General features: G+C 45.2%; 2 protein-coding genes across 3 annotated transcripts in view; one reads left to right on the forward strand and one right to left on the reverse strand.

Annotated features, from left to right (window-relative positions):
• NACA (nascent polypeptide associated complex subunit alpha) overlaps positions 1-16,049 on the reverse strand; it is a 337,284-nt gene that overhangs the window by 317,452 nt on the left and 3,783 nt on the right. The window lies entirely within an intron of this gene.
• Positions 14,095-16,049, forward strand: part of RASSF3 (Ras association domain family member 3) — a 122,047-nt gene continuing 120,092 nt past the window's right edge. Inside the window, exon 1 of one of the 2 annotated variants that reach the window (XM_066369836.1) lies at positions 14,095-14,440. In XM_066369836.1, the coding sequence (XP_066225933.1) occupies positions 14,330-14,440 (111 nt within the window). In that variant the 5' untranslated portion in view covers positions 14,095-14,329. Of the gene's footprint in view, positions 14,441-14,483; positions 14,596-16,049 lie in introns of those variants that run through there. The other variant, XM_066369837.1, reaches the window with a different exon arrangement.

Genomic DNA, 16,049 nt, shown 5'->3' on the forward strand with positions numbered 1-16,049 from the left:
CACGTAGAGGCACTGAGGAAAAAACCTGTTGCCCAAAGGGGAAATCACTCTGCCAGTGACTGAGCTGCTTGCAGTCAGGGCAGGGTTCAGTGGGCAGCCATGGGCAGGGGCCCTGCAGGGACCAGTGGTCCTGCTTGCCACACTTAAAGCAAACTGCTGGTGGCTCTGCTGGCTTCAGGGTTGCCACAAGACCTGGGGGTTTGGAGTGATACTTTCTGCTGCATGAGGGGCCTGGCGGAACAGCCTTGGCCTGTTTTAGTTGGGACCATTAAAAACTTTAAATGCCGTGTTCACAGGTTCCGGATAGGGGTTTGGGGGATTGGGAATAAGAGGAGGGGGGCTCGTGCGGAGCCCAGCACCCAGATCCTGCAGGAAACGCTGGACAGGGCAGGAACTTCCTGCAAGAAAATTGGGGTTGGACTTCCTGAAAACCAGTGTAAGAGCCAATGCCAGGCTGAGAAAGGCCTGACGGAGGTGGGACTAGAGAACACAGTGAAGGGAGGGGCCCCTGGCCAGCAGGGGAGGAGAAAGAGAAGGTAGTAGATGGCGAATAAGAAACAGGTTTTTGCGAAGGGAGAGGAGGAGGCTCTCAGAGGGAAGAGAGAGTTTGGAGTCCACGGAGAAGGAAAGATTAGGAGTGGAGGTTTTAGGTGAGGTTTCTCCAGCCAGAAAAACACCTGCATGGTGGAACAGGCGGCACAGAAATTAAGGACAGGTGCGCGAATAACTAGAAGCCGTGTATGTAAGAGATCTCCAATCAGTTCCCAGCTTTTTTAGCGATAGTTAAATTGGTGAGGGTGTTAACACCGAAAAGTCCCTTCAGGAGGCTAATTCAGTGGGTTCTGTGGCCTGGCCACAGCGGAGAAGAACAGTTTCTTCTTCCTTAGGGAGGGAGATTCCTGTGCCCCAACAGCCGCACTCAGTTCTCGGAGTGGTCAGACTTGAGCATTAGCGTCCTAAAAACTCAAGGTTCAGCCACGGACGAAAGTGGATGTGCTTGGGGACAAGCACACGCACTTGGACGGATGGAAAAGACTTCCCTGACGTAGCTACGGTTTCGGACAGGGAGTCTCGGAGGAAAGAACTGAGAGGAAAGCTGGAGGCAGGGGACTTACCTCACTGTGCGCCAAAGTGGGTGTAAGTCGGAGATCCTGGTTCTTTCTCGGGGGGGGGGGGAGGAGAAAGGAGCGGTCCTTGCAGATTTCTAACTCCTCCTGGGTTTCGGCACCAAAATGTAAGCTATTTTTCCCCGCCGAGAAGGAAGGAAGAGGTCTTGGAGCCACAAAGTGTGGAATAACAGACGGCTTTATTGAGTACAGAGCGCACATCCCACCCGGCAAGGTTCCCTGGCCCTGAAGAGAGAAAGATGGAGGAGAGATGGAGGTCAGGGAAGTTGCAAAGATTAAACTGTGTGGGAGATATTTAAAGGGTCCCTCTAGGAAAGTGGAGCTACTATGACATGGTGAAATTTCACTGGCTGGCAGACGATCGCTTCTTTCCAAATGGTTCCTGGGAAGCTTCCTTTGGTGGGCTTGGTTGTGGGCGGTCATAGCCAAAGTGGGCGGGTCTGGGTTCCCCACGTGACCATCCCTCTATCCACCGACCTTACAAACATGTCCTTAGTGGGGACCTATTTGATAAGGGGGCCCACTAGTGGGTAATGTCTCCTGACTTTGAGGACAGCATTGATCTCTCTGTTACAGCTCTGCTTTTAGAAATTCCCGCCAGAGATAATGACTATGTGAATGGGCCATAATGATGATGATTACTCTGTGACAAAATGAATGCAGGTTCTCCCTATCCCTATTCAAAATAAGAAGCAGAGAGCCCTTAGCAGAATGTGGGGACTTAAATTAGTCAGAAGGACTGATCAAAATGAATATTGGAAAGTTTAATGTCCTGGTCAATTGAATAAAAACAATCTTCTCTCATTTAAGAACTTCAGGTAAATATCTCTCACTCTGTATACTTTGTTATAATGCATTTCAAATCACTTTACTGCATATCATTTCCTTTTTTAAAACTAAAAAAATTTTTCCATTGATTTGAGAGAGAGAGAAGAGTGAGAGAAAGGGATAAAGGTGAAAGGAGAGAAAGAGAGAAGCACCAACTCTTTGTTCCAGTTAGTTGTTCCATTTAGTTGTGTACTCATTGGTAACTTCTGGAATGTACCCTGACCAGGATGGAACCCACGCTCTGGACACACGGAGATGATGTTCTATCCATCTGGCCAGAGCCCCTATTACTTCTGATTGAGGAAATCTTTGGTTTTCCTCTGAGGCTCTCTGACTTACTTTCACCCTAGGCTGGTAGAACTTAAAAGACAGTGTAGTACAATGGTTAGGAGGGTGAATTCAGGAATGAAGGTGCTTCACCAGGAGTTAGCTGTAGCGATTACCCCATGCTTCTCTTTTATCAGGGGAAATTAGGCTTTTGTGAGGATTAAATGAGTTAATACAGACCAAACCTTCAGAATAGTGCCTGGCACATAGTAAGAACTGGATAAATATGCAATAATTTATTTTTTTCCCTTATCTGAGGGATCCTCTTTAGGAATAATAACTTAGAAATTGAAAAACCCAATACCAGTTGCTTCAGCTATTTTTCCTATAGGTATTCTTTCATTGGACATGAATAAACTAGTACTTTAACACACCATTTGGTTCAGAATATTTTTTTTCTTATTTTCCTCCTTAAAACCCTAAGTGTGCTTAACCAGGCGGTGTTGCAGTGGATAGAATGTTGGACTGGGATGCGGAAGGACCCAGGTTCGAGACCCCAAGGTCACCAGCTTGAGCGCGGGCTCATCTGGCTTGAGCAAAAAGAAAGCTCACCAGCTTGGACCCAAGGTCGCTGGCTCGAGCAAGGGGTTACTCGGTCTGCTGAAGGCCTGCGGTCAAAGCACATATGAGAATGAGAAAGCAATCAATGAACAACTAAGGTCTCTCAACGAAAAACTGATGATTGATGCTTCTCATCTCTCTCTGTTCCTGTCTGTCTGTCCCTATCTATCCCCCTCTCTCTCTCTCTCTCTCTCTCTGTCCCTGTAAAAAATAAAAATAAACAAAAAGAATGAAGAAGGCGAGGGTATTATTTAAAAAAAAAAAAACCCTAGGTGTGACTTATGGTCAGGTGTGTCTTATGGAGCGAAAAATATGGTAATCATATAACTGCTTGATTTAATCCCTGTAAGAACTCTTCAAGGTAAATAAATTATCCCCCATTTTTCGGGTAACTGAGGCTTAACCAGGTGAGACAGTTTGCACTGAGTTACACCATCTCAGCCTGCATTTCAACACTGGCAGTCTAATTTCCAAGCCCACAAACTTAACCACCGAACACACTGCATTTCAGTTATAATATTGCTTATTTCTGTTCCTGTCAAGAACAAAATGGAAGTAACCAGAGTGATAGTCAATGCTGAGGCACTGTGTCTGTCCAAACAGAAAAGACAGATTGTACTAGTTTAGCTACCCACTGCACTTTCTCTAAATACAACCCTGAAATAACCAACTTCCATCATCTTTGAGGATGAGTTCGTAGAACTTTTCAGAGAAATTTCAGCACATCTCTTTTCCTTTTTTAAAGTCATTTTACAAAACAACCTTTGAGCCCTGGCTGGATGGCTCGCTTGGCTGGAGCATTGTCCTGCAATGCAGAGGTGGCTGGTTTGGTCCTTGGCCGGGGCACATACAGAAACAGATTGATGCTTCTGTCTCCCCCTTACCCCCCTTCCTCTCTCTGGATTCAATAAAAATAAAAGATTAAAAAAATAGAAAAAAATAAAGACAAAACAACCTTTGAGACAGGTTCTGTTTGTTTAATTTTTTTAAATTGATTTTAGAGAGAAAGGAAGTGAGAGACAGAAAGAGAGAGAGAAACACTGATTTGTTATTTCATTTATTTATACACTCATTAGCTGATTCCCATATGTGCCCTGACTGGGGATTGCACCTATAACCTCGTGCATCTGAGCGATGCTCAACGGAGTTGCCCAGCTAGAGCCACTGTTCATTTAAACATGAAAGACTGTCCTTTCTAAATTATTTTAAGAAGGACAATTCAATTATTATTTTGAAAATTTTATTTCTTGATGAACCATATCAACCCAATACATTTAAAAAGAAATTTTAAAAAAATTTTAAAAAGAAAAAAATCTTACTTCTGATTCTTTCTGTATCTCTATTGGCTCTACCCAGTGTTAACAGAGGAGAACAGAAGTTGGCAGAAATAGGTCCTGGCCAGTTGGCTCAGTGGTAGAGTGTTGGCCCAGCATGTGGATGTTGTGGGTTGATTCCTGGTCAGGGCACACAGGAGAAATGACCATCTGCTTCTCTACCCCCCCTCCCTCGTGTCTCTCTCTCTCTCTCTTCCCCTCCCACAGCCATGGCTCAATTGGTTCAAGCACACTTGCCCCAGGTGCTGAGGATGACTTCCTGGAGCCTTCCACTCAGGTGCTAAAAATAACTTAGTTGCGGGCATGGTCCAAGATGGGCAGAGCATCAGCCCCAGACAGGGGTTCCTGGGTGGATCCTGGTCAGGCTGCATGTGGGAGTCTGTCTCCCTATCTCTCCTTCTCTCAACTTGGAAAAGAAAAGGAAAAAGAAAAAAAAAAAGTTGGCAGAAATATGATGAGAGGGAGCTTTCCAGCAGAAAATATTATACATACATACCCACAGAAATAAATTAATAATGGGACTATACCAGGATACCAATTAGGATGATATGGGCTGACTCAGTTGGCTTCAGCAATAAAGAAAAAAATAATAATAATAAATATATATATATATATATATATTTTTTTTTGTATTTTTCTGAAGTTGGAAACGGGGAGGCAGTCAGACAGACTCCCGCATGCGCCCAATCGGGATCCACCTGGCACGCCCACCAGGGGGCGATGCTCCACCCATCTGGGGCGTTGCTCCATTGCAACCAGAGCCATTCTCAGAGCCCGGGCCACCTTTGCTCCAACGGAGCTTTGGCTGCGGGAGGGGAAGAGAGAGACAGAGAGGAAGGAGAGGAGGAAGGGTGGAGAAACAGATGGGCGCTTCTCCTGTGTGCCCTGGCTGGGAATTGAACCTGGGACTCCTGCATGCCAGGCCAACGTGCTACCACTGAGCCAACTGGCCAGGGCAAAGAAAATATATTAACTCACATAAAAAGGAGTCCTAATTAGGGTGGCTTCAGAGTTGGTTAACTCAGGGACCCATGCCGGTTTCTCGCTTTATTATGCTTTGCTATCTTTAGTCCCTCAGTTTTGTCCATAAAATGGCTACATAATTCCCAGGTACCACATTCAGGCAAGACAAGGCCCAGTAGAAGAAGAGACAAAGAGACAATCTTTTTTTGTGAGTCTCTCTCTCTCTCTCTCTTTTTTTTGAAAATCACTCCTTAATTTAATGCCATCTTATCTTAGCTCAGGCTGATACAGAAAAATACCATAAATCAGGTGGTTGAACAACAGAAACCTATTTCTCAGGGTCCTGGAGGCTGGAAGTCTGAAATCACAGTGACAGCATTGTTAAGTTCTAGTGAAGGCCCTCTTCTGGGCTGCAGACTACTGACTTGCCCTTATGTCCGCATATGATCTAAAGAAAATGAGTCTGTTTCTGGGGCGAGGAAATATTTCCCAAAAGCCACCAGCAGACTTTCCCTTAGGTCTCAACTTCTCAGTGGCAGGTGTGTGAGGCCTGTTCACACTGAAAGCAATGCCTGGCAAGGGGGATTGGACCCTGCAACTGACTGAACATCAGACCTTGCTGCTGGGATTGGACCTCCTTCCCCATGAGGAGAGAATTCCTTGAACAAAGTCCTTGTTTGGTTAACAAGGAAGTGGGTAATGGATGTTGAGTATGCAACAAGGTCTAATATTTGGGGCAAGAAAGAATAATATTTGTTGGTCTTAGTCTGCCAAAGTCTTTACATGAATTCTGCTTAACCCTTATAGTAAACTAATGAGAATGAAATGAGGATATTATTATTCTTATCCTGCTCATGATGAACCCAAGGAACATAGAAGCTAATTAAGTTGTTACAGGTCTCACAAGAGTGACAGTATTATTATTCTAACTCAGGTCGGCCTGCCCTCCAAGGCCATTTTTTCCCTTTATGACATAGGTATCAAGTAATAGTTGTCTGTCAATGAGACCTTTTTCATAATTTCCCTGATAAATTATCTTAGTTTTTAGTACATTGTAAGACTTTTACCTACTGTAAGGTATTTCCTCGCGGAGAAAGAAAGAAGGGCATAGCCACCAAGTGAAACAGCAAAAGCTTCATTGAGTAGAGCGCTTCCCGGACGAGGTTCTCTGATCCCTGAGACAGAGGCCAGAGAAGTCGCGCCACACACCCTGTTTGGGGGTAATTTATATGGTCAGTAGGGTGAAGGCGAGTTGATATGATGTGGCGAAATTTCATTGGCTGGCAGACAGTCGTTCTTTTTCAAAGGGCTCCTGGGAAGTTTCTTTTTTTTTTTGAGACTTCCATAAACAATTTTATTAGCAAGTGAAATGATGAACATTAAATTAGCAGCAATAAAAATTGCTACCACTTAAAAAAAAAGTCATTGTGTATGTGTGTGTTTTCCTTTTCTTCAGGGAAAGGCTAGGAGGGGTAGGAGGATGAAGTCTGGGTCTCAGTGTAGACGGGGAACAAGTTGTGGATTACTCGTCTGCTCCTACAGGCTGTCTCCTGGCAGCCGGTTCTAGGCTGAGGGCCATGTTACCCATCCAATTTGTCTTCACCCAGGTTTCTCTTCCTGGTCTGTCTAGATCTTCCCTGCCCCACACAATAGCCACTATCCAGAGCAACTATAGAACACGTGGAACATGCCAGTCTGACCTGATATATGCGGTAAGTCTAAGATGCACTGGATTTTGAAACTTAAGTACAAAAAAGCAAATGCAAAATAACCTCACAAATAATTTTCATATAGATTACATATCAAAATGATAGTTTGGGGCTGCAGAAAATGTATTATTATCTTAGTTACAATAAATATTCTATAAACAAATGTAATTATAAATGAAATGAATTCTTAAAATTAATTTCACCTGTTCCATGTTACTTTTTTCTTGTGGCTATTAGAGAATATAAAATTGTATCTGTGGTTGGTGTTAATTGTCTATGGACAAGTGCTGGTCTAGCATCAGACCTCTGTTTTTTGGTTTGTTTTTTTTTAATTAATTTTAATGGGGTGACATTGATAAATCAGGGTACATATATTCAGAGAAAACATCTCTAGGTTATTTTGACATTTGATTATGCTGCATTCCCATCACCCAAAGTCCAATTGTCTTCCGTTACCTTCTAACTGGTTTTCTTTGTGCCCCTCCCCTCCCCCAACCCCCTCCCTCTCCTCCACTCCACCTCATAACCCCCACACTCTTGTCCATGTCTCTGAGTCTCATTTTTATGTCCCACCTATGTATGGAATTATATAGTTCTTAGATTTTCTGATTAACTTATTTCACTCAGTATAATGTTATCAAGGTCCATCCATGTTGTTGTAAATGATCCGATGTCATCATTTCTTATGGCTGAGTAGTATTCCATAGTATATATGTACCAAAGCTTTTTTTTTTTTTTTCCATAGGGACAGAGAGAGAGTCAGAGAGAGGGTTAGACAGGGACAGACAGACAGGAACAGAGATGAGAAGCATCAATTATCAGTTTTTCATTGCGAGACCTTAGTGGTTCATTGATTGCTTTCTCATATGTGCCTTGACCATGGGCCTTCAGCAGACCAAGTAACCCCTTGCTTGAGCCAGCGACCTTGGGTCCCAGCTGGTGAGCTTTTGCTCAAACCAGATGAGCCAGCACTCAAGCTGGTGACTTTGGGGTCTCGAACCTGGGTCCTCTGCATCGCAGTCCGACGCTGTATCCACTGCGCCACCGCCTGGTCAGGCTGTACCAAAGCTTTTTTTTTTTTTTTGTATTTTTCTTAAGTTGGAAATGGGGAAGCAGTCATACAGACTCCTGCATGCGCCCGACTGGGATCCACCCAGCATGCCCACCAGGGGGCGATGCTCTGCCCATCTGGGGCATTGCTCTGTTACAACCAGGGCCATTCCAGCGCCTGAGACAGCAGCCTGGAGCCATCCTCAGTGCCCGGGCCAACTCTGCTCCAATGGAGCTTTGGCTGCGGGAGGTGAAGAGAGAGACAGAGAGGAAGGAGAGGGGGAGGGGTGGAGAAGCAGGTGGGCGCTTCTCCTGTGTGCTCTGGCTGGGAATCGAACCCGGGACTCCTGCACGCCAGGCCGATGCTCTACCACTGAGCCAACCGGCCGGGGCCTGTACCAAAGCTTTTTAATCCACTTGTCCACTGACAGACACTTGGGCTGTTTCCAGATCTTCGCTATTGTGAACGATGCTGCCATAAACACGGGGTTGCATTTCTTCTTTTCAAACAGTACTATGGTGTTCTTGGGGTGTATTCCTAAAAGTGGTATAGCTGGGTCAAAAGGCAGTTAGATTTTTAATTTCTTGAGGAATCTCCATACTGTTTTCCACAGTGGCTGCACCAGTCTGCATTCCCACCACAGTGCAGGAGGGTTCCCTTTTCTCCACATCCTCGCCAGCACTTATTCTGTGTTGTTTTGTTGAAAAGTGCCATTCTGACTGGAGTGAGGTGATATCTCATTGTGGTTTTAATTTGCATTTCTCTAATGACTAGTGATGTTGAGCATTTTTTCATATGCCTATTGGCCATCTGTATGTCCTCTTTGGTGAAGTGTCCATTTATTTCACCCATTTTTTGATTGGATTGTTTGTCTTCCTGGTATTTTTATAAGTTCTTTATAAATTTTGGTTATTAACCCCTTATCAGACGTATTGTCAAATACATTCTCCCATTGTGTAGTTTGTCTTTTTATTGTTCTTATTTTCTTTAGCTGTGCAGAAACTTTTTAGTTTGATATAGTCCCATTTGTTTATCCTGTCTTTTATTTCACTTCCTTGTGGAGATAAATCGGCAAATATATTGCTGCGAGAGATGTCAGAGAGCTTATTGCCTATGTTTTCTTCTAAGATGCTTATGGTTTTACGGCTTACATTTAAGTCTTTAATCCATTTTGAGTTTATTTTTGTGAATGGTGTAAGTTGGTGGTCTAGTTTCTTTTCTTTTTTTTTTTTTTTTTTTTGCAGGTAACTGTCCAACTTTCCCAACACCATTTGTTGAAGAGGCTGTCTTTACTCCAATGTATGCTCTTACCTCCTTTGTCAAATATCAGTTGTCCATAAAAGTGTGGGTTTATTTCTGGGTTCTCAGTTCTGTTCCATCTGGGAAGTTTCTTTTGGCGCACATGGGTGTGGGCAGATCCAGCCAAAGTTCCCAGGCCTGGTTCCTCACGTGACCTTCCCCCATTGCCAACCAACCTCACACCTACCATTATAATTACAGATGTAATCACAGTATGCATGCTGTTTTATGACCTGTTTTAAAGAATACTTGCCAATTTCATGAGTGAAAAATCTACCTTGTTTTCATTTGCTAGAGTTCATAAACCTTAATAATCTATTCTCTACCCAGCAACCAAAGTGGGCCTTTCAAAAAGTAAGTCAGATCATGTAATTCCTTTGCTCAAATTTTCTAGTGGTTTCTCATCTCAGAGTAAAAATCAAAATGAAAGTCCCTAAATTGCTTTTAAGGCATAGGAACAGTAACTTCTCTGTCCCTGTTACCATTTTTATTTTATTTTTGTGTGTGTGTGTGACAGAGACAGAGAGAGAGTCAGAGAGAGGGACAGACAGACAGGAAGGGAGAGAGATGAGAAGCATCAATTCTTTGTTGCGGCACCTTAGTTGTTCATTGATTGCGTTCTCATACGTGCCTTGACCGGGGTGGGGTGGGGTGGTGGTGGCTTCAACAGAGCAAGTGACTCCTTGCTCAAACCAGTGACCCAGAGCTCCAGCTGGTGAGCCTGTGCTCAAGCTGGCAACCTTGGGTTTTGAACCTGGGTCCTCTGTCTCCCAATCCAATGCTCTATCCACTGTGCCACTGCCTGGTTAGGCTAGACATATTTTCCTTTATGATTCTGTGTTTATAAAGACAAGCTGACCAAAGAAAAATTTTACTTCTAAATATATTCGGTCAAAGGGTGAGCAGTGCCTAATTTTTCTACATTTATTATATTCTAATATCTACTATTTGCAGATATGTAGTACTTAAAAAATCTGAATAATGATTTAAACTTTTTGATATATAATCACATTTATACAATTATTTTTCTCCTGGGTGGTTTATCTGGTAAGCAAGAAGGGCAAAGTGTTACTAAAGCCTCTCCTTTTACATTAATTTAAGGGAAATAATTTGATGTACTGGATAATTAAAATTATAAAACATTTGTGCTTATAATATTTGCATATCTTTATTGAGTTTTAAATATATTCATCATTTAAAGAAAAGGTTACTAGGCTTTTGTGTCACTGAAACATTTATGATAATAGAGTCCAATTATAAATTCATTCTGTGTTTGACAGTAAGTCCTTTCAAAACTGAACTTGGTTGCATACATTTATTTATTTCACCCCTTCCCTGAATTTTAAATATTAAAAATGTCTAGTTGTTTAATGTAACATTTTGAATTTTTACAGACTAATAATTTCATTAACCAAATTTTAAACTCATAATACTTTAAAATTAAGAATACTATCAGGCCCTGGATGGTTTTCTCAGTGGATAGACCGTCAGCCTGGCATGTGGACGTCCTGGGTTTGATTCCTGGTCAAGGAACACATGAGAAGTGACCATCTGCTTCTCTCCCCCTCTCCCTTCTCTCCCTCTTTCCCTTCCCACAGTCAGTGGCTCAACTGGTCTGAGCATTGGCCTTAGGCCCTGAGGATAGCTCAATTGATTTGAGCATCAGCTCCAGACAGGGTTTGCTGTGTGGATCCCTGTTGGGGCACATGCAGGAGTCTGTCTCTATATCTCCCCTCTTCTCTCTTCTCACTTAAAAAGAAAAAGAATACTATCAGAAAAGTATAGAAATATGACGTAGGCAATAGAATGCCAATTCCTCCTTCCTTCATTTATGGTGTTTGCTTTTTGCTGTTTAAAGGCAGTAGTTCTATTTCATTATTCAATTATGCCTTTTTGTTATAACTGACTCTGATGGTGCACTGATACAAAAAATAATTAAGGTTTTTGGAACTTAAAATATAATACCATGGAAAAATTGTTTTTATTGTATGGTGGATCATAAAGCACTTTAATGTATTTTTCTTATTCATATTTTTCTTCAAAGTTTTCAGAAACTGTTTAAAGTAATTTATTCTGAGTGGGGTTATTTCTCCTTTTCCATCTACAATAAAACAAGTAATTTAAAATTTTAACCTACACATTACTCTTAAATTTGAGTAGTTAATAAGAATTATGTTAACAAAATAATGGAAACCAAATAACAAAAATCTATCATAAGTAAGTAAATTGTCCTATCCCCTTATACTAGGCATTCACAAGGTTCAGTTTAGACCGTGCAAAATAATATGGAATTAGAATTTCTGGTTTCTAATCATTTAGTAGCTGTGTGGCTGGTGGGTGGGAGGAAAAATAATTTTCTTTCTACCCTTTTAAGTTCTGACTGGACTAATAATCAAATTAACATGAGGCAGCCTGACCTAAGCATCAACCTGGAATGCTGAGGTTGCCTGTTCGAAACCCTGGGCTTGCTTGGTCAAGGCACATATGGGAGTTGATGCTTCCTGCTCCTCCCCTCTTCTCTCTCCTCTATAAAATGAATAAATAAAATTTTTAAAAAAATTAACATGAGGCAGATTAACAGGAGAAAATTTATTATACATTTACATATGAAGTTTCCATAAGACTATGGGAACAGTGCAGACTTGGTTGTTAAGGCTTACATGGCATATTGAGCTAAGGAGAAGGGAGTTGTGGTTTGGGTCTTCAAAGGGCAGAAAGGCAATTCACATGAAGATGAAAAGCAAATGTTTGGTAAAAGTGTTTGCTGGGCCATCTTTAACCATGGGACACAGAGAGGACTTTGATCAAAGGGGTCTTGCTAAGTTCCTCCATATCACACCTAATTCATATTAAACTGAAGTTGTCAGCCCTGGCTGAGTGGCTCAGTTGGTTAGTGTTGTCTTGATAATGCCGAGGTTGTGGGTTTGATCTCTGGTCAGGGCACATACAAGAATCAACCAATTAATGCGAAAAAAAGTGGAACAACAAATTGACTTTCTCTCCCTCTCTAAAGTCAATTAAAAAAAACACACCTGCAGTTATCTATGATAATAGCTCCTTTCTTGGAGCGGATCCTTTATCTAAATACTTTAGGCAGTTAAGGAGAATGTTGAAGGTTTTTCCTGAATCATTAAAAAAAAAAAACTCCAGCTTAACATATCTAAAACAAGTCATATTTGGAGTGAGCAAACACTGCTTCCTCTGCTGCGGCGTTGTTGTGAATCACTTGGGATAATACACAAGTTTACAAGCTGGATGAGTAAGCCTAAGGAAGGGAGAGCAGTTTTGCAAACGTCTTTCTGCTGGGGATAAGATGAGTCATGAGCCAAGTCCTTTCTTCCTATCATCGCGGGACCAGCTCTTCCTCCCACTAGTCCACAAATGACCATGGCTGACCACGGACCAAGCAGAGGATTTAGAAAGGTATCTGAAGAATTTCATATCAGAATAGGCCCAGCCCTGCCACCTACAGCTACTTTTCTCTCAGCTGCTCTACGTGTAAACTGAACATAAAATAGTATTAGCTACCGCCCTGGCCGGTTGGCTCAGCGGTAGAGCGTCGGTCTGGCGTGCGGGGGACCCGGGTTCGATTCCCGGCCAGGGCACATAGGAGAAGCACCCATTTGCTTCTCCACCCCCCCCCCCTTCCTCTCTGTCTCTCTCTTCCCCTCCCGTAGCCAAGGCTCCATTGGAGCAAAGATGACCCGGGCGTAGCCAAGGCTCCATTGGAGCAAAGATGGCCCGGGCGCTGGGGATGGCTCCTTGGCCTCTGCCCCAGGCGCTAGAGTGGCTCTGGTCTCGGCAGAGCGACGCCCCGGAGGGGCAGAGCGTCGCCCCCTGGTGGGCGTGCCGGGTGGATCCCGGTCGGGCGCATAAGGGAGTCTGTCTGTCTCTCCCCGTTTCCAGCTTCAGAAAAATACAAAAAAAAAAAATAATAATAGTATTAGCTACCTTATAAAGTTGTTTGAGGGTTAGAGATAATACAAGGAAATTTAGCTAAAATGGGTGAAAAAATTACTTCCTAGTTCCTCTCTTTCCCTCCTAATGAAACCGAAACCTCTCCTAACGCCTGCTGACCACAGCAGTGCTGAGGCTTCAAGAGACCTTTCAATCAGGATCTCGGGAAAGAAGTTAGTGTTACTTAATCCAATAACAGAAAGGTGTTTTATTTTGCATTTTAAAAGAGAAATACCTGACTTGGAAGAATTTTAGAAAATATTGAAACTTTCTTTTTTATTTTTTGGTAGGAGGTGAATAGATTTCCTTGAACCTTTCACCCCCATCATTGAAATCGTGCCTTGTCGGTTTAAAGCAGACTGTGGGAGGGGACGTTTAAAAAGCACGTTTAATTAATAAGCTCCAACTACAGAACTAGTTTACACTGCCCCCTCCCCGAATCCCCCTTCTCAATTTGCACCAAGTGGCCTCTAAGATCATAACGACCTTGGCTGTGCTATTCTGAGAATGGAGCCTCGCTAGAGAGGACGACAGGGAAAGACAGAAGCTCAACTGAATTAACAGGATGTTTTCATTTGAATCAACTCAACCCAGTTGTTACCACCCCTACTCACGTTGCAAACTTTCAACCTTCCTGCAGGGGAGAGCTGCGGAGAGTTCTGCGCGGGGCAAAACCACGCCCGAGGATCTGGGCCCCTAGGCCGGGCAATCTCCACCACCACTCGCTGGGCCCCGGCAGGGGGCGAGGGACCGATCACAGAGGATTTGGCAGTTTCCAGGAGGTTGGGGAAACGACCACCCCGAACATAGCCCCACCACATGCAGCCATCGAACTGGGCTTTCCGGGTTCTACACCACTGGAAGGGGCGGGGGGCCGGTCCCCACCTGCGGCCGCGCGGGGGCGCGTCCCGAGCTCCACCAGGAGGGGCACGTGGGGCGGGGCGGGGCGGGGCCCCGGGAGGCGGGGTCGCGAGGGGCTCCAAGGCCCAGGCCACGCCAGGAACCCGGCGGGAGGGGCCGGAGGGCGGGATTGAGCGGCGGTCGCAGCTGCGGTGGGACTGCCGGTCGGCGGGTCGGCGGCTCGGGGCCGCGCGCCGGGAACCTCGCGGGGTGGGCGGGCGCGGCACCCCCTGCGCCCCGGGGAGGCGGCCCGAGCGCGACGCGACCAGCAGCATGAGCAGCGGCTACAGCAGCCTGGAGGAGGACTCCGAAGACTTCTTCTTCACCGCCAGGACCTCCTTCTTCAGGAGAGCGCCACAGGGCAAGCCTCGCGCCGGGCGGCAAGTGAGTGGTGCGTGCGGCGGGTCCCATAGCGTCCGGGGCCTCTGGGCTGCGGGACCCCCGGCGCCACGTGTCTCTGAGGGCTGGGGATGCTCGCCGGGAAGGAGGAGGAGGCCGCGGAGAAGTGGCTTCTGCCTTCTGGATCCCAGGGTCGTGCGGTCAGTTTGTGCTTGTGGGCGTGCGTGCGGGCGTGCGCTGGGGCGCTCGGGGCGAGGGAAGGAGGAGGAAGGGCGGGGAGGCTGAGGCTGAAGGCCGGGTCCTGCCTTCCCGGCAGACGGCTTCTGCGGCTCCGCCTGGGGCGGCCGCCTGCGGGGGAGCAGTTCTCGGTGAGGAGGCACCCCTGCCACTACTGGAGTTTTCCCTCTGCCCCCCGGCGCTCTTCGCGTCCCCTCAAAGTCAACGGTGGGGTCCTTGCACTGGCCCTCTGCACTGGTCAATTCTGTGGCCTGTGGCCCCGTGAGCTGCTTGTTGGGCCGTGTAATAGCTAGGGGGAGCCGTGGTGACCTGGCCTCTCCTACCTTCTCTGTCCCCGCGCCTCTGCTGGGGAGGGGCGCTAAGAAAAACGCGGGGCCTGACCATATTAGGCGCTCACTAATTCTTGGCTGCGAGTGTCAAGGTTGTGCATTAACAGTAAAGTCAAGTTTATAGCTGCCTCGAATTGTTTTTGCAAACAAGTTCCTGTGATAGGTAAATACTAGTAGACAAGAGGGGATCCTTGGGCCGTTTTCTTCCTTTTTTGGAGGAAGCATGCCGTAGGAAGCACGACTTTGGAAAAGATGGTTCAGGGAGCTTGGGCGAGTTTCGCTGAGTGGTCGTGTTTTGCACACTTTTCCCCAAACGGGGCACTTGGGCCTGACCTCTAAGTCTGGTGCTTGAGCCCGCGGCCTCCTCCTGGTTCTGGAGCCACACCAGGAAGCCCTGCCAACCCAGCCAGGCTCACATCAGATTAGAGAATGCTGTAATGGAACAAATTGGTTGCTCGTAAAAAAAAACAATTAAAAAACAGGGGTGCACCAAACATTGCTATCAGACTTAGTCCTGGAGACTAGAAACAATCATTCAGGGCTGGATGACGAGTTATGGGATGGGTGAGGACCCATTTTCTGAGGTCAGATGTCTTTGAAGTTTGGAAGTTCTATCTTTTCAACCCCTTACATCTCAAACCAGAAGAACTGGGAGAGGCGAGGGGACTATGAAGGGCAAGAGTGAAGTCATGTGTCCTTTTTCAGTAGCGGGTGATCCTGAGTGAAGCCCTGGTGCAGTAGTCCTGCCCTCTTTATTTCTAAAATTCAAGGCCACAGTGTTTACTGGTCATGTTGAATGATGTCATAGTCATCTTGGGCTGCTGTAGCAAATACCATGGACTAGATGACTTAAATATTTATTACTCACAGTTTTGGAGTCTAGAAGTCTGGAAATCTGGGTGCCCCCATGGATAGGTTCTGGTGAGGACCCCTTCCTGGACTTGTAGACCGTTGGACTGCTTATAGTGTCCTCACATGGGGACTTCTTTCTTCCACTTAATGAGGACATTAATCCCATCACAAGGGCCACTCTCATGACCCAATTACTGTCCAAAGGCTCCCTCTTCCAAATACTATCACATTAGGGC

This window comes from Saccopteryx leptura, chromosome 2 (genome assembly GCF_036850995.1).
Source record: "Saccopteryx leptura isolate mSacLep1 chromosome 2, mSacLep1_pri_phased_curated, whole genome shotgun sequence".
Classification (NCBI taxonomy): domain Eukaryota; kingdom Metazoa; phylum Chordata; class Mammalia; order Chiroptera; family Emballonuridae; genus Saccopteryx; species Saccopteryx leptura.